We start from the raw sequence: 24,284 nt of genomic DNA on the forward strand, positions 1-24,284 counted from the left end.
CTGAAAGAAGCGACGTTTGGCCAGATTGAGAGCGATGTTATATTCACACAAGCGCTGCAAGACGCGCTCCAGTGTCTTCTGGAAGTCTGCCGTGACATGTTAGATCGATGACGAGATCGCGACTGGACATCTTACGTGCGGCATGCCGTGAAATACTTCGTCCATCATGGACTGGAATATTGCCGGCGCACTGGCCACACCGTAAAGTAGGCGTCAGAGTTCAAACAACCTTAAGTGCTCAAACCGCTGCAAGTAGGACTCGAATTTTTGCGTTTTAGGATCGAAATTCGATATCTTTCCCACTGACGACACCTTGAAAGAAGTACAGAAGTTCGTTACTTATGTTTCTCTGAAGTGCTGTCCAGACCGTACTGTGCTTGCGTTCCGTGTGGCTGTGGGACCGGTGGTCGCTTGAGCTATGCTGTCTCTCAGGCGCACAGACATAGCTGACGGCGATGCTAGTATCCATAAGCGCCTGTAGGCGGCAGTCGTACTCCAAGAGCACGTACTTTTTCTTTGAACACTAGACGAGGGTCCCGCTCGCTTGCTCCCGGCCGTGCCGTCCGCTTTGTCACTCGCTCGCTGCTAGATCCGCCGTCGGCCGTTGCCTACGCAGGCGCGTAGACCGCCTCGTCGCACAATTCTTATCGCATCATGATCAACACATGCCAGGGAAATGGATCGTCATTATTGCGAGCGGCCGTATACAGATAGAGATATGTGACGTCACACGGGTCACGCTCAGAGATGGTCGCGCCAGATAGACACGTGGACGTGTTAGCCGACTCGCTGCGCTATCACAAATAAAACGAGTTTTGCACGATACACAAAAACAAACACTCAAAATAGAAAAAAAGTTGAAGAAAGCACTAAAATTCGCTAACACTAGGCAGAAATAAGGATTAGTTATTGACGTGGTCTCGCTGAAAGAGCGCTATGTTTTCCAAGGTATGCTGAGAGGTGCTTTTTTGCCCTGCTAAGAAAGCTACGCGGTCAGCTGGCGACATAAGCAATCTTTTCTTCCTGTTAGTGCTGGAAATTTAGCCAAATGAACCACTAAATGATGTACTCGCATTTCTGAGCAGGCTCAGGAAACTAGCTCCCAAGATAATCGAACAGCTAATTCCTGCCATTCTGAGCAACGTCTTGCATGCTCATGCTCCCGACCAAAGAGAAAAAGTAGTTTGGACCGTGGCGATCAAATCTTCATGAAAAAAGCTGAGATAAACTGAACAAGTAGTCCATCATCACTGAGCGCCTCCGCCACTAAGTCAGCAGGGGCAGGTTCATGATTTGATTATTGCGCAGTATTTAAAACAACCACCCTCTCCTGTCTTGGAGGTTAGACACTAGACTTAAATTGACGAACTTCATTCTTCGTGCTCATCAATCTATGTTGTTCTTGCCGCCCTTATTCAATAGCTAGCACTGCAATTTAATATCCAAGTGAAAACCATATACTCATGCCGACCAAATTAATCGTGCTTGAAGGAAAATACGAAACAAGAAATGATGACCAAAACTGTATGGCCGCTGCTGTAAAATTACGGAATATCTTTTTAATCGATCAATCTTACCTCCGGAAATCGATAGTTTTCCTTCCGAAACTTCCCGCCATCCAGCTTAAAGTATCCTAATCTAAACATGCCATTCTCGCTTTGCCTTGCATTTTTGTTTTGTCATTTTATCGGAGAACCGCACGACAACTGTTCATGAGCTCAGCGGCCGCCCTCTTTGCCTTCCTTCACTGTGCGTTATGAATTGAATACACTACGCTAAGAACTATTTTCATACGTACAATAATAGGTGCATATATATATATATATATATATATATATATATATATAATAAGTTGGGGAAGTCACATTGAAAACTTAACAGATTTATTCAACGTTTCGACCAGGGACTGGTCTTTTTTAAGACTTGAAAAAGACCAGTCCCTGGTCGAAACGTTGAATAAATCTGTTAAGTTTTCAATGTGACTTCCCCAACTTATTATATTTTTAATCAGTTGCCTTGAAGATTTTGTTATCCCTTATATATATATATATATATATATATATATATATATATATATATATATATATATATATATATATATATATATATATATATATATATATATATATATATATATATATATATAGCGAAGTATACGCTTCGTTAAAGGAAGAATATTCAACTCGACGTTTCGATCGGAAGACCAATCTTCTTACTCCTGAAGAAGATCGGTCTTCCGATCGAAACGTCGAGTTGAATAAATATTTTTCCTTTAACGAAGCGTATATTTCGCTATATATTCTTATAAGCAGTCTAGCACTTCACACTTCCGCAACCTATATATATATATATATATATATATATATATATATATATATATATATATATATATATATATATATATATATATATATATATATATATATATAGATAGATAGAAGAAGGGGTCACAACCTTGCAATTATCTTAATTTAATACCGACAGTTTCGGACGGAGTACCGTCCTTCCTCAGGGTATTCTTGTGTATACCCTGAGGAAGGACGGTCCTCCGTCCGAAACTGTCGGTATTAAATTAAGATAATTGCAAGGTTGTGACCCCTTCTTCTACAAGTCTTCCTGGCCCATTGAACGACAAGACCTCCTGCAACTACTATATATATATATATATATATATATATATATATATATAAACTTTTTCGCTTCAGATCGAAACAGACACACAACACGCAATCAAGGCTTCCCTCTCCAGCATCGACGTACCACCCAACAGTCAAAGCGCCTCGCAGAAAGCCGCTGCCCTGTTCCGAGCTTGCGTCCGCCTTGGATCCGACGCCAAGAACTCAGAGGTGCGGAGCTCTGTTGATTTAATAACGAATTTCTGCGAACCAAATACAAGGAAATGGCGGGTACCCAACAATTCTGGACAACAGCATCTTCGAACAGGAACCAGTTTATGAACGCAATTTGTCCACATATTGCAAAATTTGACTATAACAATCAATATATCCGCATGTCTCCTTCCGGCAAGCTTTATTTATTTTTTTGCTATTAGCGTTTTTGCTGTTGCTAAAAGCGTTCCCTATTGGATTTTGCGCTAAGAAGTGACGTGTGAGCGCTTAATCGAATTGCGAAATTTCGGACTGCGAGCTGTGGAAGTCACTTTTCCTAATGCAGCAAGAGGTCAAAGAATGTGTGTGCACTGTGGCTCTATGGGTTGTGGTATCCCTAGATACCCTGTCTCGATCACTGTGCGTGCGGCGGCGAGACGAAGTGGCCTTAAAACGCGTCTTTTCTACTGACCAAAGCCCTTCCAACTCAGAAGTGGCGTTAGAGCTCTAAATCTAAAGAGGCAGCAAGTTCTTTGCTGAGACGCGCATTTTATACTCGTGCAGGTGAAATCGCTGAAGGCCTTCCTCTCCCAGCTCCGCCTCGACATGTCCAGCATGCAGTCTGACCAGAACTTCGACATACCACGTCTGATTACCCGGCTGTCCGTGGAATACGGCTTCCCAGCCTTCGTCAAGTTCGGCTTGATTCGGAAACCACCGGATTTCCCCAATAACACGTTGGACGTACGGAACCCTACTTACTTTGTCATAGCGCCTCGCATTAGGTTTTCTCAAGCAACCGTATAAGTCTTATTGCCGTTTTTTTCACAATGATGTTAACGGGCTAATGGAATTATAGACCAGAGTATGAATCTAGATAACATACTTTTCTGCGAAGAAGAATTTAGGAAACGTTGAAAATTTGGCACAACGACGTGACCGTTAATACGCAGTGCTGTTCTTGCAAGGGCCCTAAAGAGTTGCACAAAATGAATACGATGATGATGATGGTGATGATGATGAAAACATTCCACTACAATTATCGATCAGAGTATGAATCTAAATACCAAACATTTCTCTATAGAAGGATTTAGTAAACGTGGAAAATTTGGCATAACGACATGACCGTTAATACGTAGTGCCGCTTCTGCAGGGGCCCTAAGGGGTTAAAGAAAATGAATATAATGATGATGATGAAGTGCCACTACAATTGTACAACACAGTATGAATTTAAATACTAAAGATTTCTGTATAGAAGGACTTAGTAAACGTAGCAAATTTGGCATAACGACATGACCGTTTATACGTAGTGCCGCTCCTGCAGGGGCCCTAACGGGTTAAAGAAAATGAATATAATGACGATGATGAAGAAGTACCACTACAATTGTACAACACAGTATGAATTTAAATACTAAACATTTCTGTATAGAAGGATTTAGTAAACGTGGAAAATTTGGCATAACGACATGACCGTTTATACGTAGTGCCGCTCCTTTGGGGCGCCTAAAGGGTTACAGAAAATGAATATGATGAAGAAGAAGAAGATGTGCAGTGTACTTAGGAACCGCCGCTCTGCCGCAGATGAGAATTCACAAAGAAGACGAGGACTGGATGCAGAGACAGCACCGGAAGTACAACAACGCGAGCTTGGCGCAGTTTTACGAGAGCTACGTGCGCCTTTACGATCCGAGCCTCGACTCTGCGGCCCTCGCTACGCGCATCGTCCGATCCGAGCATACCGGTGGGTACACCTGCTTTCAGAAGTAAGAAGCCAAACCATAATAAAGCAAATTATTTGATGCGAGTTTTCTTGCCCAGGTGTTGAGAATGAGAAACACCCTATAAAATATAAAGCAAACAGATACACACACTCCAGAGGACGTGGAACAGAAAACCAACAGGAACTTTAAGTCAGCCTACGACTGGAATGCGATAGCATTCTGTTCAACACTGATCGCAGCTTCTGTTGCAGCTTCGGTTTGTGTTTGCGTCAGTTTCTTAGCAGTTGTAGGTTCATCTACCGCAATATTCGCAATGCTAGCCGCAGTGGCAGGCATCCGCTATTCTGTGACGGTGCCAACATTTGCATATACCACAGTTTTTTCTGATTTTTGGTTTAGGGTCCCCATCTAGGTTGCTGTCTAAAAACTGGGTTGCACACAACCCGGCGGGGACGTTGTGATAGCGTCAGAGGGTCTCGCGACCTCCCTCGAACGAATTATGAATTTCATTTCCACCTGTTGCGGTGGGTTGTTTGTGATGACGTCACAAGGTCTTGTGATTCCTCTTGACCAATCAGTGAATTTCGTGGCGTAACAACTAAAATGCTCTCGCGTAAAAAGATGAGCCAATTACATACAATTGTGGTTGACGTTCTGTGATATACAAATGCAGCTGTCGGTTCGATTCTTATGAACAGGTAACACGAACACGAAAAATTCTGTAACACGAACAATATTTCGTGATTTTACTGTCTGCTTACTTTTACAAGTGCGGTAGGTGTATTTATGATTAGCTTGCAGTTGACACCTCATCACTGGGAACTCCGTAACACACGGACGTTCCCATCGATGTTTCCGTGCATGGATATGATGCAGCGCGATGAATAAGCTGTTGCTGGATGCATTCTTTAATAGGTGTCTGACTTCCTTGCGGTAAATATGAAACCAAGTAGTATGTTTCGAATGCCAACAGCGCAAACGACGCAGACAAAGTAGAAGAAAACACAGGACAAGCGCTTGTCCTGTGTTTTCTTCTACTTTCTCTGCGTCGTTTGCGCTGTTGGCATTCAATATGTACCACCAACTCGCCCGTTTGGCTATAGTATGTTTCGTCATACATATTCTTCGCACATAGAAAAATATGCTATGCGCACGCATGTTACAAGAGCTTTTAACTCTTTGTTGCGAAAATACGAAGAGATTTCTGTCATTTCTGCCTCCATTTCCCTGCAGTGCGGCAACACATAGTGTCTATCCGCCGAGTGCGGACCGCGCCCACTCCGACTACTGTGGGAAAGCTGGGATCCTTCACAAGAGGCTATGTCTCAGAAGGTTCGTGATGATATCTTGTGTAACACGCGTTATAACTTTGTCTCGTATGTAGACCTTTTCTCAAAAGTTTAGGGCCCAAGAGGGTTTGCGGCCAAGCGGTGTGGGTGGTGGAGATCTCGTATCATCCCTGAAAGTTCAAACTTTCGAAGGGGATAACAAAGCGCCTTGTTCCCTCAAGAGATATGAAAGAAAGCCAGTTACCATTTCATGCAGAGGATGCATAACGAGCCGCACGGCTTGGCCTAACAGAACTCTGTTGCGGGCTCTGAACTTTTGACAAATGATTTGCTTTAAAAAGATTGATATGATGACGATGAAGCCTGTTCCAAGAAAGCTGCGATAGCAGTTGCACTTACCCTCGGTCATTACTTCCATATTTCTTCTTTAAGCCAGGGCTTCACACATGCGACTGAATTTTTCTAGAGGGTGAGGGTGGGCGGAAGTGGGTAGGTAGGGTTGTATGGGACGCTTCTGGAGGTTGGAGGTTGTTGGGGGTGAGTGGAGAATGACGATGGGTGCTTGGATAGCTTCCTTGTCGGAGAGTGGGGAAACTGGCTATTGGGTGCTGCGTCAGGAGGGTGAAGGCTTGAATCACCGAGGCTTCACGCAGACATCACCAGTATCATGCCTACATAATGACGCGAGCACCACACACGTCGTTACCGGCTTCAAGGCCGCCTGCCGGGCTTACGCATCCAGGCTGCTGACATTCCATACGTAACACAAAATGAAGAATCTCTCCTACAGCAGCACACGCCCCATGGTACGCTTTGTCTGGGATCAAGGCCACTCGTCCCTTCCTGGCAATGGCAGCTTACACGAGCTGGCCCGAGAGCTTACATGCCGGGCACAGACGACACCTCAACAACGCACTACTGACACAGCCACTCACATACTTGCACAGCTTCGAATCCTACAGAAAACTACAACGAAGAACACTTCTACCCCCCGCCGATCCTTATCCAGAGCGGATGCCTAGGCGGGGCGTTAGCTCCGGACTCCTGCCCGAACCTACACCACAAGTACGATGCCCCACGCGACAGCGCTTGACCCACTCTATAGCATCTCATATGGAAGTGCCCTCTATCCACTGCACCCCCCCTCCCCCTGCAGCCACATACACTCCCCCATCTCGGCTTTGGAAGCTTCTCTGTCCAGCTCCAGCTAGAGGGACAGGGGCGCCTAGGCACCTTTCCTAATGGTTTGGTTTGGTTTGGTTTCATGGGGTTTAACGTCCCAAAGCAACTAAGGCCATGAGAGACGCCGTAGTGGAGGGCTCCGGAAATTTCGACCACCCGGGGTTCTTTAACGTGCACTGACATCGCACAGAACACGGGCCTCTAGAATTTCTCCTCCAAAGAAATTCAACCGCCGCGGCCGAATGATAAAAGCTTTTCGCCACCACTAGCATTTTCGCGAAGCGCCATTAATAGTGCTATCGCTGTATAACTTCTTGCAACCCTTATACTAGTGCTAAACGTCCACTAAGCGTCTACTATACGTGCTTCCAGACAGGCTTTTTGCGATAATGTGCGGCGTACCGCCTCCATGGCCGGCAATTCTGGCATGGAGGTTCTTTCGAATGAAGTGTTATCGCTAGCTGCAGTGCATGTGGTCTGGAGCACGCAGCACGGCTGGGCTAAAAGTGACTTTTGCTTTTGTATCACATATGTTCCCTGTGGATTAAGTGTCAATAAAGCTCTGGAGTTACATAATTACAGTGAAATAGGTACGGCAGTTCTTTCCTGATTAGACCAAAATATTTTGCATAGTTGTATTGTAGCAACAAATGGAAAAAAGTTTTTTTCAGCCATACTTTCGAAGCTCCTGACGGTGCATTCAGTAGTTGCGGCGTCATCAGGCGACAATGACAGCTGTCGGAGGAAAGAGAATTAAAGCTTGATTCATTTGCTGTACCAATCATTTTTGGTTTTCTTCTTTGAATAAGACTATTGCCATCACAGGAGATAACAGTCTGAGTGCACCTTCTGGGGCTCAAGGCTCCTGTGAACATGTGAAACATTAACGCTGTCTCCTACTCATATCACATGGAAAACCCATACACTTTCTCCGTGTGCGCTGTTGGCAAGCATCTGTGTAAGTGAACATTCGCCCCAAACATTGTCAGCGTGACACGACAGTCACGCGTACTATAGTGCTAAACCTCCCCACCGCGCGTCTCTTCCAGCGCACTGGATGGGACTGATCACTCAATACACGGACAACGCGTTCAAGGGTTCCGATCCTGTGCTCATATTTGACAACGCTGCATCGGTCGTGGTTCTGCTCATGGATCATGGCCGCCTGTCCCGCGACGACTCCCGGCTACTCCTGGCCTGGAGCCTGCTTCGTCAGCTTCTTCCACTTGCCAGCGGGCAGATGATGATCTCGCTGGTTTCGAATCCGGATTTCTTGTCTGACTTCTGCTACGAAACCGTCACTGGCGTCATGTCACTGGCCGTTACGCAGCGATACTTCAGCACTGGTAATACAATTTTCCTTTGTGCGATCAAATTCAAGCTTTATGAATCATGCAAGGGTCTTCGCAAATGTGAATTGGCCACAAACTAGGGCACTTTTTCCCAGGAAGAACTGAGCGGTAGGGTTGCGAGTGCAGTTACTGATCGTCGAATAAATTTAAGCTTTACAGATCATGCGAGGGTCTTCGCAAACGTGAATTGGCCATAAACTAGGACACTTTTTCACAGCAAGAACTGAACGATAGGGCTGTGAGTGCAGGTACTGATCGTCGTCTTAAGGGAATCGGGGCCATATAATATTGAAGAATGTAATTAGGGAGCAAATTACTCATTGGCACCCACCCAAGCGCAGCCATACGGCTACAAAGGAAAGCGTTACAGTGTCCACAGAAACTTAGTAGTTTATTTTTTTTAAATATGAAGATTGCGTAGAAGCTGTATATCTTTCCTCTGTAGCCATATGGCTGAGCTTGGGTGGATGCCAATGAGCAATCTGCTCCCTTATTACACAGTTCCTCCACCTTGGGGGATTCCCCTATACATTTTACGAATACGGAAGTATGGGATGTGCTCTGGTGACATGAAGCAGCACGCTGGTCTGGATTTGTTTTCTTGCTAACCAAATTTATTTTTGTTTGATGAATATACAAAGCACGGAATGGCGTCGAGGTTGAAGACTGAATGATGGCCGACGAGATTTCAGCCTAACTTCTAGAGGTGTGCGCATGAATGCTTCTTCTACAACATGCACTTTCTGCGGTGATTTAAATTTCGATGGTTCTATGACTTGCATTCGAAGAGTGCATTCATGTCTCAGTTTTAAGGAGGTCCTTGTGGTCCACGTTCTGAAAGAAAATCTAAGGCCAATAAGCCAGCGAGTGGAACTGAATCTCGGGTTTCAGCGTAGTTCTTATCTGCACTGCTAACTTTAAAGAACGATATCTGTCTTGTTGACCACCTCGAACATCACAACAGCACATGGTCCTTACCAAACGTACAAGCCTCCTTCCTGGCCAAGGACTCGGTGTTTTAAAGTCCCAAAAAATTTACACATTCCATTTTATTCATATTGGGACTTTGGATAGAAACATTGATATTTCGCATTCCATGTGAGATGTTGCGGGGTGGTCCGCTCATTTCAGCACTTCAGGGATGTGCTGCGCGGGCAGGCCCCGGAGCTTCCATATATAGGGCATTCTTGAATCTGATCGTAGCCCCTTAAGCGTTTTGACGTACAGCCCGCGATGACTTATTTGTGTTTCTCCAACGGCCTGCTAGCTGTCCCGTCGAGTGCGGTGACGTATGCCAAACAAATGGTTATGAACTTGGTGGACACCGTGGTTGACAAGATCATGGGAACATCCTGGATCAAGAACCCCGTGCGAGATGTGCTCTTACGCAAAGCAAGAGAAATGGGGCTTCTCGCGGCCTACCCTAAAGAATTCTCCAACGATTCTCTGCTGGAAGCCTTCTACGGTGAGTGTAGACTGAGCGCCAAGGTGAATTGTCCACTTACCCGGTGATTTAGTCTCTTCATTGGTTAAACGTTTTATCTAAAGGGTCGGCTCGCACGGCAGTATCGCATTGTTTAACGGCTCCATCACTGAGCAAAGAGTGGCATAAGAGTGGCATAATTTACCGACGAGCGAGGCGTAGAGCCGAACGGGCGATGGTGTTCTATGGACTCTCTGTCAGCGTTGCAAGACGCTGTTGCGTTTCACTCTTAGAGGCGAAGCCTAGCATCTCAACAACGCATGAGGGACACAAGCAGCAACACCGCGCTTAAGGCTTTCGCCTCACCGCACTTTAGGTCAACAATGTGCCCCCTTGAATTCTTTTTTGCGGCTATATTATCTCCGAATGAAACTATTTATTCAAGGAAACCTAAAAAACAAAATAAAGCGAAAGCAAAGCTTCCACGGAGCTGGCTGAAAGGCACTCACCCCCGTTGGTCGACTCCGCCCACCATAGGGGAGAATTAAAAAAAAAAGGTAGGAGCCGGACAGTAATCCGAATTAATTAGGGAAATCGGCCACACAGGGCAATATGTCGAAGTTTCTAAGAATGCTCGGAACGTGTAGATCGAGTTCCCGCGGCAAAAAAAAAAAAACGAGTTCAGATTCTTCTTCACTGCACCTTTAACACTGCCGCGTATTCTGCTCAATGCGGAGCTTAAAATAAATTACACCTTTTTCCTTGAAGACTGCTTGACCTTGAGAACCGAGCCTCGCAATGGAACCTAAAAGAAAACCGAAGTGCAAGTGCACCTAATTCGCTTTTGCTAAATACATTTTTTCTCAGTCATTTTTGCATTTTTCTTGCAATTTTCGTGCATTTTTCTTTAGTCCTTATAGTTCTTAGCATAAGAATGAAATAAAAATAGTCTCGACCAACTCAGATATTTTAGAAAGCCTATTTCGAAGTGCTTAAAACGTTTGAAAATGGACGGTATTTTATGTCTTCAACGCTCCTTTTAGCCTTTCACCGCAATACGCGTCCGTTGCTACGGCAGTATCAAGAGGTTTTGCCCCAAAACTTGGAGCATTTATTTACATTATATGAAACAGCTATGAAAAGTTGCGTTGAAATAGCTTTACACTTAGTGCTGGAAATGTTAAAAAGCGCTTCATTTTTGGGTGGCGTCCACGCAGCCGGGTTCCCGGACGTTGGCACGGATTTCTTCACTCCGTACCTGGCGTCGCACCACCTGCTGACGACTCGCACCTTTAGGAGCAACGTCAACGCACAGTTCAGGACAGCCGCGGCCAACGCTTTCTACAACGAGGAAACGCACAGCATCTTCATCCTCGCCGGCATTCTGCAGTCCCCTGTCTTCATCAACGGCGCTCCGGCTGCCATGAACTATGGTGCTCTCGGACAGGTACTCTATGCTACTGTGTTCGCGCTGCTTAAAACACTGCGGCTATATGCGGGCACTAGAAGAAGTGCCGTAAGGTGTTGACAGTTAAGCGGAAATTTGATTGGGTGTTTGAGCGTTTGATGTTTGCAGGATAAGCAATTCAATGCGGGCTATGATTCTCGCTCTACCGGTGGGCGGCATACAGGGTTTTTTTTTTAACACTTTTGGACCCATAGCCAACGGCTAGTTCGGGTGCAAGTACATAAAATACGTAAAAGCAAATTCAAAAACAGCGGACATATACAGAAAAGCGTAAGCATAGTAAAAGCAAAGCAGTCTAAATAACACTAGTAGATAACATACGGCGCGGCAAAAGAAAGAAAATAGCTTTGAAAACATGACATGCAAAAAGAACTTTCGGACATCGAGTGTTGGTAAAAACTATCGTGTTACATATAGAGTACATAATAACAGGAAACTAACGTATCAAAGCAAAAGTTTGGCTGCGAAGCATTAGCAGAGGGCTACGGATTAGTTTCAGCCACCTTCATTAGCGTCCATTGACATTGCACTGCGCACGAGCGCTTTTGCATTTGGTGTTTATCGAAATTTAGCCGCTACTGACGCGATTTTGCCGCGTCGCCTCAAGCCTCGGAATGAGCACCTCACGCTGTGGTAGTTTTCACGTCGCATATAATGACTGAAGCTCACCTTTTAAGGCGAAAGCCTTTAATGTCTCATCGTTGTAAGCAGCAGTTGTCGACAGAAATGTCACGCTTTTCAATTGGTCGAAACGGCCGTGATGTCAAAGTGCGCGAATTTTAATTTGTACTTTGGCTAGTCACTAAATGGGTACAAGCGGTCGTTTTGCTTCTTGACATTGTTACAGGATGGCACTTGCGTTCACTCGAGTAGGCGTCATCACCAATGACTCGAGGCCGTTACAACCCGCACGATAGTGAAGGGGCCCTGTAAAGGCTGCTTTGCTGCGCTAATACCCTTAAGTAGAAGAAGCACAACGCATATTCTGCAGGGGACAATTTTTAAGGCGAAAGCCTTTAATGTCTCATCGTTGTAAGCAGCAGTTGTCGACAGAAATGTCACGCTTTTCAATTGGTCGAAACGGCCGTGATGTCACAGTGCGCGAATTTCAATTTGTATTTTGGCTAGTCACCATGCAACCAATTCAAGGCATCGTATAGTGATGCTCCAAGTAAGTGGGACTGAGCTTAGTTAATTGCTTAATTACCCACTTATCGTAATTAATGTTTCTAGTCAGTCCATACAAATAAATAAAACCGACTAGGAAATTGGTCGAGCTCAGGAATCGAACCCCTGTCTTCGGCGTGCGAGACGACCATGCTATCCACTCCGCCATGCCAGCTCGATGGTTTGCAATGAACAAAGGCGCGTCTCATGAATACGATGTCTTCGCTCACTCCCATCCTCCTCCTTTCCCTTCCGGCGAGGTTTAGGTGTCCACCGAGATGTGAGAGACAGATACATTTCCTTTCCTCAAAAACCAATTTACCGACGAGCGAGGCGTAGAACCGAATTAGCAATGGCGTTCTATGGACTCCCTGGCAGCGTTAGAGTGTACTAGAATAGTACACTCTAGCAGCGTTGCAAGATGCTGTCGCGTTCCACTCTTAGAGGCGAAGCTTAACATCTTAACCACACATCAGTGACCACACTTTAGGTCAAAAAAGTGCCCCCTGAATTTTGACGGATGTTCACCGAGATATGTGAGACAGTTACTGCGTAATTTCCTTTCCTCAAATACAATTTTCATTTTCTTCATTACGGCCCTCTTTCTCTTCTTTCACTCGCACTTCCTCCCTTCCTCTACGGTGCGGTTCAGGTGTCCACCGAGATGACAGAGAATTACTACGCCACTTCCTTTCCTCAAAAAGCGTTGCGTTCAAAGGGCAAGGCATCGTGCCGAACGGGGGGTGGCGTTCCGTGGACTCCCTGGCAGCGCTACAACACGCTGTCGCGTTCCACTCCTAAAGGCGAAGCTGAAGCGTCATTAATTAGCAGTTAATTAGTATTCAGACATTAATCAGTGATTAACCATTAATTAGTGATTTGTAATCACTTAGTGATTAGTACTCAATTATATGTGACGCCACCAGTGCCACAGAAGCAGCGAAAGTGGTTCGGACAACGCTTTCGCCTCTACGCACTTTAGACAGTCATAGTGCCCCTGAATTTTTCACTTGGTTTTTCGTTTCTGGGCCCTTTAAGTTTCGCTTGGTTAGTTCGGGGTCCAAGTTTGGGATCAGAAGTCCAGCGCCGCTGGCAGTGAGGGGACACGGCGGAAAGGAGCGGAAACATCGAAAGACCTAAACTCGTTCAGGAGGAGGGGGGAGGGGGAAGGGTGTAAAGCTTATAGGAAATAATTATGTTACAATGTTGCCAATTATACTGTATTCCATCATACCAAAAGGCTCTCTTACAGAGAACAATCTTCAGAACTTATATTTTTATCAGTATTCTACAAACTATATTCTATAATCTAAAATCGATAGTTGCTCTTCAACTATTATGCCTCGTGGGGCTAATTGTTCAGTTCTGAGGTTTCTTTTAGAGCGCACAAAGACGACACAGTCGTCCTTTACTGTTTCGTCTTTGTGTGCGGTAAAAACAACTCTGTTAGTTGCTTTCCTCAAGCTCGAGCCAGTTTTTTCCCTTACCTACCACCTGCTTGAGAAAGCCATACAGGACTTCACCAGCTGGGTAAGCCCGGCAAAAATATAATCTCATCATCATCGTATCAGCCTGACTACGCTCCCTGCAGGGCAAAGGCCTCCCCCATGACTCTGCAATTAACCCTGTCCTATGCCAGCTGCGCTCACGGTGTCCCCGCAAACTCCTTAATCTTATCCGCCCATCTAACTTTCTGCCACCCCCTGGTACGCTTGCCTTCTCTTGGAATCCATTCCGTTACCCTTCAGGTTATCTAAGGTCAGTTAACCTCATATGCGGATCCAAGGGCTAGTAATGTTAGTAATTGTGTTGGCCAATTCAGTAACAAGAAGTTCATAAAGGCCTGGGGGTGTTTTCTTCCTTCAAGACTCACAAGTAGGGTACAGCATTCCAAGATACTGTAATTGCTTCTTCTTGCTTCGAAATGTCCTGCGAACAATTGTAGTCTCTTTCATTGCTGTGCAAGTACTAGCGAGTTCGCGCGTCACATGATCCTGTCCATGACGTTTCCAGATCCTCGGTCACGAAATAATGCACGCCTACGATATTAAGGGCATCACACTGGACCACAAGCTACGTCCGGTTAACTTCCAAACCACGTCAACGATGCAGGAGTTCAGCGCTAAGGTTCTCTGCCTTCGTGCTTCGTACGAAAAGGTGCGTAACCCTCGCCTTCTCCGCTTACGAGTTCTGAAGCACCGTTCTGCGCAAAATTCGGTGCAGCGTTGCCGGCGTTGGAGTTGTGGCCGAAAAATTGCGACCATGACTTTGGTAGGTGGGTGGGGCCCAGAGAGCAAGCAGCCTAGGTGGCAGGTGGGCAACCTTGGTCACGTGACCTTGCGGCGTCACCACAACCTGCCCACCGGATAGTGAGCAATACACCGTGGCAGGTTGCAGCTAAATTAAGGATCGGCCACTTGGGCAGAGCAACCTCGCCCGCACAAGGCCCATCGTTGGGAGCATCTATCATCGCAGGGCAGTGGCGCATCGCTTAACCGCTGCACCACTGTGCCAGGAGTGGTATGAGGACCCGCAGGGAGCTATGAATTTTAACAGAGTACACTGTGGGGCCAGTTGGTCATACATAATCTGAACGAACAAACGTAGCGTTTAAAACAGGACACAGAAAGATGAGGACAGGACGGGGCTACAACTTACAACTGAATGAAATCGATAAACGAAAGACACATCCCTTCTCGAGCAATGACACGCATGCGCAAACTTGAAAGAATGACAAAACTGTGATAAACTAGAAAAAACCGGTAAAAGAAAAAGAAAAACATGAAAAGGCGTGGAATAGCCACCGGTCATGAAACTGTTTACAAACATTAAGTTCGTCTTAGAAAGTCTCTTTCTTTTTCCATTAGATAAATAGATGGTGTGCTAATGCACGTGTCATTACCGCATTGTGATATTTCATGAGCTTCCAGGATTTTCCTCGCCAATTTATCTTTACCCCTTCCTAAAATCTTCGTGCGGTTCAAAGAGGGAAAGCAACCTGGGCAGCTCTTGCAATGCTTTGGCAAGTGCTCATCAGTTTGCTGACGAAGCGAAGATGCGTGTTCACTCAGCCTTACGTTTAGACATCTGCCCGTCTGCCCAATGTACACACTTTCGCAGCGTAGAGGGATCTGATAAACAATATCTGTGGCGCATGAGACGTGTGGCTTCTTGTGTTTTGTGCTACACCCTGAATTCTTGGCGCTGTCATGATCTGCCAGAGCGCAAAGCTTTGCAAGCTTGAGGGGAGCTGAAAATACTACATCAATACCAAATTTTGCTGCCACTCTCTTCAAGTTGTGCGAGAGCCTGTGTACATAGGGCACAACTTCAAACTTCCTTTTCTGTTGTCCGGGTACATTTATCTTAGATAACTGTGTGTGTTCTCTTGCTTTGTGCAACTTTTTCTTCAGAGTTTCTGCGACAGCCACAAGAACATCGCCAGGAAAGCCTGCTTCTTTAAGTCTTCTAACCTGGTTGTCAAAACTACTACCAACTTTGTGCGGACATGACTTGAGGAGCGCCGACCTGAGACATGTGGCTGCTATGCCTCGCTTAATGAGCTTCGAATGAGAAGAGTCGTAAGGTAGAAGCGCTTTCTTGGACCGTGGCTCGTAAGCCCAGCAAAAATGACCAACAGAATGAAAATACAGGTGAATATCTAAAAACTGAACGGAATCGTGAGCCGGAAGTTCTACGGAAAAATTCAGTGACTTCATGGTACCTTTGAATCGGGTTAAAATCGAGTCTGCAACTACACTCAAGTCATCTCTAGACGAAAGGTTGAGAAGAACAAGGAAATCATCTACATATCTAAAGACACGCACAACGCGCTCATCGTTCAACTGAGACTGAAGCAAACGTCCAAATTTGGCAAGAACAATTTCACATAGCACAGGGGCGACACTTGAGCCAATGCATATCCCACGTTTCTGGACATAGAAATGTTCTTTGTAGCTTATGATTGTAGAATTGAGGTACAGGGCCAAGAGTTCCAGAAATTATTCAATACTAACACCACATGAATTCTGAAAAGACACCTCACCCGCCTCTTCAATACACTCTCTCACAGGAATGAACAGTTCATCGTGCGGCACCGAGTAAAAAAGTTCCTCTATATCCACTGAAAATGCAGAGTTTGCACCGCACACGTCACTCCGTAGAATGTCAACTAAGACGGCTGAGGAGGCGGCTTTAAAAGGGTCCACAGTACAAAGGCTGTTCAGGTGACGCTGGAGGAACCTGCCTAGGCGTGACTGCTAGCTGTGTCGCTCTGTGATAATGGCTCTGAAGGGACATTCGGGCTTGTGGGTTTTTGCGTTGAAGAAAACTTTCAGTGCATCTCCTTTGCAGTTGCTCCCTCCTTCCCCAGCCTGTCCAGCTTGCACTCTTTTAGCAACTGCAACGCCCTACTCTTAGCCTTAGCTGGCTTAAGAAGCGAGCGCTTAAAGTTCTTTTCAATTGCTTTTGTAGCCTTGCCATCATACATCTCCCGAGGAAGAACGACAAAGCCTCCATCCTTATCGGCTTGCATCAGAGACAGCTTTGAATCACGAAAGTGCCCAACGACTTTGTTCACCTTTGAGTGTCTTCTTGTTCTTGTTTGAGACGTGTAGGCCTTTTCGAGAGTGTCAACACACTCCGAAATGCAATGTGTTCTCTCCTCGCCACTGGCCTTCTCTGCTATTCTGTGAACCGAAGCAAGCATTTCATGCTTCGGGACAGTGACCTCCAGACTGAACTTGGGGCCCTTTTCCAGAACGCGCTGAACTCCATTTGGTACTGAGGCATTCCCCAAGAACGTAACTGGAACTTTTCCTACCTGCTTCTTGGGCGTCTTCGGGCGGTTTTGAAGTTGTTTCCCCCACAACCACTCCGTCGCCGCGGTTGCATGACCTTGGAAATCTCTGAGCATCTTGAAGCATCTTGATTTCCAAGGTCATGCAACCGCGGCGACGGAGTGGTTGTGGGGGAAACAACTTCAAAACCGCCCGAAGACGCCCAAGAAGCAGGTAGGAAAAGTTCCAGTTACGTTCTTGGGGAATGCCTCAGTACCAAATGGAGTTCAGCGCGTTCTGGAAAAGGGCCCCAAGTTCAGTCTGGAGGTCACTGTCCCGAAGCATGAAATGCTTGCTTCGGTTCACAGAATAGCAGAGAAGGCCAGTGGCGAGGAGAGAACACATTGCATTTCGGAGTGTGTTGACACTCTCGAAAAGGCCTACACGTCTCAAACAAGAACAAGAAGACACTCAAAGGTGAACAAAGTCGTTGGGCACTTTCGTGATTCAAAGCTGTCTCTGATGCAAGCCGATAAGGATGGAGGCTTTGTCGTTCTTCCTCGGGAGATGTATGATGGCAAGGCTACAAAAGCAATTGAAAAGAACTTTAAGCGCTCGCTTCTTAAGCCAGCTAAGGCTAAGAGTAGGGCGTTGCAGTTACTAAAAGAGTGCAAGCTGGACAGGCTCGGGAAGGAGGTGAGCAACTGCAAAGGAGATGCACTGAAAGTTTTCTTCAACGCAAAAACCCACAAGCCCGAATGTCCCTTCAGAACCATTATCACAGAGCGACACAGCTGGCAGTCACGTCTAGGCAGGTTCCTCCAGCGTCACCTGAACAGCCTTTGTACTGTGGACCCTTTTAAAGCCGCCTCCTCAGCCGTCTTAGTTGACATTCTACGGAGTGACGTGTGCGGTGCAAACTCTGCATTTTCAGTGGATATAGAGGAACTTTTTTACTCGGTGCCGCACGATGAACTGTTCATTGCTGTGAGAGAGTGTATTGAAGAGGCGGGTGAGGTGTCTTTTCAGAATTCATGTGGTGTTAGTATTGAATCATTTCTGGAACTCTTGGCCCTGTACCTCAATTCTACAATCATAAGCTACAAAGAACATTTCTATGTCCAGAAACGTGGGATATGTATTGGCTCAAGTGTCGCCCCTGTGCTATGTGAAATTTTTCTTGCCAAATTTGGACGTTTGCTTCAGTCTCAGTTGAACGATGAGCGCGTTGTACGTGTCTTTAGATATGTAGATGATTTCCTTGTTCTTCTCAACCTTTCGTCTAGAGATGACTTGAGTGTAGTTGCAGACTCGATTTTAACCCGATTCAAAGGTACCATGAAGTCACTGAATTTTTCCGTAGAACTTCCGGCTCACGATTCCATTCAGTTTTTAGATATTCGCCTGTATTTTCATTCTGTTGGTCATTTTTGCTGGGCTTACGAGCCACGGTCCAAGAAAGCGCTTCTACCTTACGACTCTTCTCATTCGAAGCTCATTAAGCGAGGCATAGCAGCCACATGTCTCAGGTCGGCGCTCCTCAAGTCATGTCCGCACAAAGTTGGTAGTAGTTTTGACAACCAGGTTAGAAGACTTAAAGAAGCAGGCTTTCCTGGCGATGTTCTTGTGGCTGTCGCAGAAACTCTGAAGAAAAAGTTGCACAAAGCAAGAGAACACACACAGTTATCTAAGATAAATGTACCCGGACAACAGAAAAGGAAGTTTGAAGTTGTGCCCTATGTACACAGGCTCTCGCACAACTTGAAGAGAGTGGCAGCAAAATTTGGTATTGATGTAGTATTTTCAGCTCCCCTCAAGCTTGCAAAGCTTTGCGCTCTGGCAGATCATGACAGCGCCAAGAATTCAGGGTGTAGCACAAAACACAAGAAGCCACACGTCTCATGCGCCACAGATATTGTTTATCAGATCCCTCTACGCTGCGAAAGTGTGTACATTGGGCAGACGGGCAGATGTCTAAACGTAAGGCTGAGTGAACACGCATCTTCGCTTCGTCAGCAAACTGATGAGCACTTGCCAAAGCATTGCAAGAGCTGCCCAGGTTGCTTTCCCTCTTTGAACCGCACGAAGATTTTAGGAAGGGGTAAAGATAAATTGGCGAGGGAAATCCTGGAAGCTCATGAAATATCACAATGCGGTAATGACACGTGCATTAGCACACCATCTATTTATCTAATGGAAAAAGAAAGAGACTTTCTAAGACGAACTTAATGTTTGTAAACAGTTTCATGACCGGTGGCTATTCCACGCCTTTTCATCTTTTTCTTTTTCTTTTACCGGTTTTTTCTAGTTTATCACAGTTTTGTCATTCTTTCAAGTTTGCGCATGCGTGTCATTGCTCGAGAAGGGATGTGTCTTTCGTTTATCGATTTCATTCAGTTGTAAGTTGTAGCCCCGTCCTGTCCTCATCTTTCTGTGTCCTGTTTTAAACGCTACGTTTGTTCGTTCAGATTAGCTATGAATTTGATGCAGAGAATGACCTTCTGCATATGAGAATTAACATCACGCTATCACGTCATATCCTTCAAGCAGAGCTTAAGTGTCCCCTCCAGATTTTGTTCAGAGCATTAAAACAATCGAGTCCACTCAGGCCGCCGTTCATGTGCACCGCCGTCGCACACGGACGGCGCGAGATCGCGAAGCAATGTTAAGCCGCTGGTGGTTGGCACAGCTACTGCTTTCTAGCGACGTGAGTCGAGCCTAATCTCTTCAGCGTAACGCCACAATCGCGCTCCTGGCGGAGAGCGCCGGCGTTAGGCGCCGGTGGTGGCACCGCCGCGGCTTTCGACGGCACGAGTCGGTCGCCCTTCTCTTCGGCGTGACGTCACAAAGCACCTGTTGCACTCCTAGCGGAGAGCGCAGGAGTTAGGCGCCGGTGGTGGCACCGCCGCGGCTTGCGACGGCGCGAGTCGGTCACCCTTCTCTTCGGCGTGACGTCACAAAGCACCTGTTGCACTCCTAGCGGAGAGCGCAGGAGTTAGGCGCCGGTGGTGGCACCGCCGCGGCTTTCGACGGCGCGAGTCGGTCGCCCTTCTCTTCGGCGTGACGTCACAAAGCACCTGTTGCACTCCTAGCGGAGAGCGCAGGAGTTAGGCGCCGGTGGTGGCACCGCCGCGGCTTGCGACGGCGCGAGTCGGTCACCCTTCTCTTCGGCGTGATGTCACACATGACGTCACACAGAGGTCAACTAAAGGTGAATGGTGGCACCGCCGCGCCACGGCAAAGGCTGAAATGCAAGTAGTAAAGCTTTCGCTTTAAAAAGCAAACTATCGGAGCTGAGGCTTCAAGCCATTGTTCTCATGATTTACACAACGCGCTTCCAGGAGGAGTCGAAATTTCGGGCGAGGACGACTGACGACAAGACGGACTCGGAGGGCTTCGTCGACTACTCTGGCCTGCTGGTGGCGCACGCCGCCTACCGGAAGCTTCTGGAGGACGAACGCTCTGAGGTTGTCCCCAACGTCGGCCTCAATGCCGAGCAGACTTTCTTCGTGGCACACTGTATCAAGTGGTGCACCCCGGACAGACGCAACAAGCGCATACCGGGCGCGTGGTACTGGCACAAGCGTTCCCGGTGTGTCGTGCCCCTGCAAAATATGCCCGAGTTTGCTCAGGCATTCTCCTGCAGACCGGGTGACGCGATGAATCCAGTGAACAAGTGTTCCTTCTGGTAGAATAGCGACCAAAAAATAAGCGCGCGAGTAATTATCACACCTTAATCTTCATGATGCCTTTGAATAGCTCGAAGTAATCTGAAATGGAACTCTTTGCTGGCTTGTTACCCTAATTCGAACTATTTCAATACAATAACAGTCAGAACGATACGATTTACTTGAAACGCATTGATTCACGCATGTAATCCCTTAATTTTGTATTAAAATTCTGTGGAGATCAGAAAAATTCATCTCAAACGAAATAAGCGTGCAAGACTGAAATTACGTAGGATGTGCGGATTTCGGTTACAGATTATTTCATTGCTTCTTAAATACTTACGGCCTGTATTAGCCGACGTATGTTTAATGAAGTTTAAAATCACGTGCGAAGAACTTTGCTCAATGGCCAGCATCGTTAGCGCAAGATCTGTGCCCTTAGCGTTACCTGAGGAGCTATAGCTACGAGTATTGCGGCACTTATCAAAGCAATGAGCTCCCAAGATAAAGTGAAAAGGACGCCATTGAAGTTTTTGTACGAACGTTTACCAGCTATAAACGATGAATATGGAGTTTGCCGCGATCATCTCTGCTACAGTGGCAAAATATCACCTTTGTCAATCAACTGCATGTAATACTTACTGTTAGTTATATCCACCTGCATGTTTATTCATTCAAATTGCTATAGCTATTTTGGGATGTAAATTTCCTCATGTGTTATGCTGTTCGCCCTTTTTAAATGCCCTTTTTGCATTACCTGATAACAAATCATTCGCTCTACATAGTTACCTTCGTGGCATTTCAATAAATTATGTAAAATATGTTCGTTTACTTTGCACCTTTTTCTATATTCTTAAAGGGCAGCTGTTAAGCGCCCGTTTCTGTGCTTTTGCGGCGTGGTAGTAGCATGTGGTCTGCATAAATGGTCATATGCGGATGTAAGGAGTAATATTAATGTGTTCCCGAATTCAGCAACAAGTCTGAAAAAACAAGGTTTCAGTCTGTGCGTTTGTCTTCTCATTCCTCTTAATTCTCGCATGTATGTGGTATTTTCTTTTCACAGGTCAAACACAAGTATTGGTCCTGCAGAAAAAGTTAAGAGACAAAAATAAAAAGCTAATGATCATCGATGCATCGTTTGAACGCGTTAGCAGTGAAGTGTTCGTTATATAGGAGGTTATATAGGAGGAGGAACACAACAAAGTTCTTTATATACGAGGTGGTACACTTAGGCTCCTTATATCTGTGGCCAACACACTACGTTCGTTATATGCGAGATCAACTCACGAAAGTTCATTATACCCGAGGTGACATACTGAGGCATACTCTGCATGCTCCTCTGAGTCCGCTCCTCAGCACGCTTCGGACATGCGAGATCGTCAGCTGGATATGCACTATGGCAAAGGCGACGGGTAGGGGATACTAAACTGACGTAGCTGGTGGATGATAGTACACAGCGCGTTGCCGACTTACAGGTCTTGTTGCTGAGGCCAAACAGCCAGCAGTTACTACACTGCAATGGGCGTGGCTGCAGGGTGTTTACACGATACAGTACTGTAGTGCCGGAGCCCACATTTCGCTGGCGGGCCTGTCTAAACCAGCGCTGCGCGCCCGCCGGCGTTCAAAGCAGGCCCAGACTTTCTCGGACAAGTCGCGACATGGAGCGTGACTCATCCAGCCACGCCGGCGCCGACACGGACCCTTCCTCCTCCCCTCCTCTCCGTCGGTGCGGGCTCCTCCTTCGCGTCATCGGCCGCCGCCTCTCGACCATTGGTCTAATTTGAACGGTGGCCAGTGATTGGAGGATTTGAACGGCTGGCTGCCGTAACCGTTACCAGCGGCTATAAAAACGGAGCCGCTCTGAACCCGAGCAGCAGACGGGCAGCAGAAGAGCCATCACGCCGGAGCTACGCTCGCCGCCGGGGCCGCCCTTCTTCTGTGTGCCTGCCCGTGGTGCTCATGACCCTTGTATCATGTAAAAGCCCTTGTACATACTGTACATAAACGTCCTTTTACTCACCGTCGCCTCGACCGTTTCCTGGCAGGGACACCCAGTCCCAACAGTGGATGGCAGCTGCGGGATCGACCGGCGTCAGCTACCTCGGCGCGGTGAGTGCCTGATGTTGTCCCCTCAATTCGCCAGACTGCTCTAGCACACGTGATTGTAGTTTAGAGTAGGGCTGTGTGTAGCACTGTAGAAAGCTTTGCTGTTTCGAGCCAAGTCGGAGCGCTTTGAAACGAAAGCTGGTGCAGAGGGAGTAAACGAGGCGTTTTGAAAAGAATTACTTGCGCGTGTCATGCTAGTAGCGCTATAGTAGTGAACCGCAAGGGAATTCTTAAAGGGCAAGCTGCAAGAGACTATTGTGCGCGATGGAGAACCTTAAAGTGAAGGAACTCGTCGAAATTTGTGAAGAGCTAGGCCTTACCGTAGGCCGTGCGAAACGAAAGCAGGCGATTCTCGAGATCATGCGGAAGGAGGGCGTAACGGCTGAAGAAGCCAATGAGATCAAAGAACGCCGTGAGCTCGAAGAGGCAGAAAAACAGAAGCAGCGTGAGCGCGAAGACGCAGAGCGAGAGCGACAAGAACGCCTTCAGCGGGAAGAGCGAGAGCGACAAGAACGCCTCAAGCGGGAAGAGGCAGAGCGACAGGAACGCCGAGAGATTAGAAAATTAAAAGAGTTGGAGTTGCTGCGAAGCTCGCCGGTGCCTAGTGTAGCTTCAATGACAGTGCAGGCTAACGGCCAAAGAATCCGAGACCAACTGCCGCCGTTCGTAATAGGCGAGGACATGGCAAAGTATCTCGTGAAATTTGAGCATGTCTGTGAGAGGAATGTCATTGAGCGAGAACTGTGGGCACAGAATTTGCTAGCTCTGCTTCCCGGGGAAGCATCTGACGTGATAACGTGTTTGTCGAAGGAGGCGTTCGAGAGTTACGATGAGGTCAAAGAGGCCCTGTTGAGGAAATATAAGCTGTCACCTGAGGCATTCCGGCAAAGGTTCCGGTACGCAAAAAAAGGCAGTGAGTCGCACATCGACTTCGCGTTTAAGCTGAAAGCCGACATAGTTGAATGGCTCAAGGGCGAGGAAGTTTACGACGATCGTGATAAGGTGGTAGAGTGCATTGCGCTGGAGCAATTCTACCGCTGCATCCAGGACGATGTAAGGCTCTGGCTGCAGGATAGGCTTACTGAGGTTAAGCTCAACAAGGCAGCAGAGCTGGCTGAGGAATACTACACTCGCCGAAACTTGCACAGCAGAGCATTACGCATCGAAAAGGCGGAAACAAAGGATGCTTCTCTAAGGAAGCCTGATGGAAGGAAACCGTTCGCGCGTCGCGATTTTCGAAAAGATGCGTCCGCTTTAAAGGAGGCTGTAGGCGAAGAACAAAAGGAGTTAAGGAAATCTGAC

The 24,284-nt window shown here is 46.7% G+C and overlaps 2 protein-coding genes and 1 pseudogene across 2 annotated transcripts; all 3 read left to right on the forward strand.

The window, feature by feature from the left end:
* The first annotated feature begins 936 nt into the window (after positions 1-936).
* LOC149332088 (uncharacterized) lies at positions 937-6,931 on the forward strand. Its single transcript, XM_089557470.1, has 5 exons — positions 937-948; positions 2,736-2,846; positions 3,393-3,572; positions 4,410-4,569; positions 6,786-6,931. The coding sequence occupies exons 1-5, from the start codon at positions 937-939 to the stop codon at positions 6,929-6,931; spliced, it is 609 nt and encodes a 202-aa protein (XP_089413596.1).
* Positions 6,932-14,455: 7,524 nt separating this feature from the next.
* LOC149332089 (neprilysin-3-like) lies at positions 14,456-21,125 on the forward strand. Its single transcript, XM_089555689.1, has 2 exons — positions 14,456-14,587; positions 20,550-21,125. The coding sequence occupies exons 1-2, from the start codon at positions 14,462-14,464 to the stop codon at positions 20,898-20,900; spliced, it is 477 nt and encodes a 158-aa protein (XP_089411815.1). The 5' UTR covers positions 14,456-14,461; the 3' UTR covers positions 20,901-21,125.
* A 1,511-nt stretch (positions 21,126-22,636) lies between these two features.
* Positions 22,637-23,815, forward strand: LOC149332090 (uncharacterized; annotated as a pseudogene).
* Positions 23,816-24,284: the final 469 nt, after the last annotated feature.

The sequence above is a fragment of the Amblyomma mixtum genome, chromosome 8 (assembly GCF_055824585.1).
Source record: "Amblyomma mixtum isolate Tamu chromosome 8, ASM5582458v1, whole genome shotgun sequence".
NCBI classification, from domain to species: Eukaryota; Metazoa; Arthropoda; class Arachnida; order Ixodida; family Ixodidae; genus Amblyomma; species Amblyomma mixtum.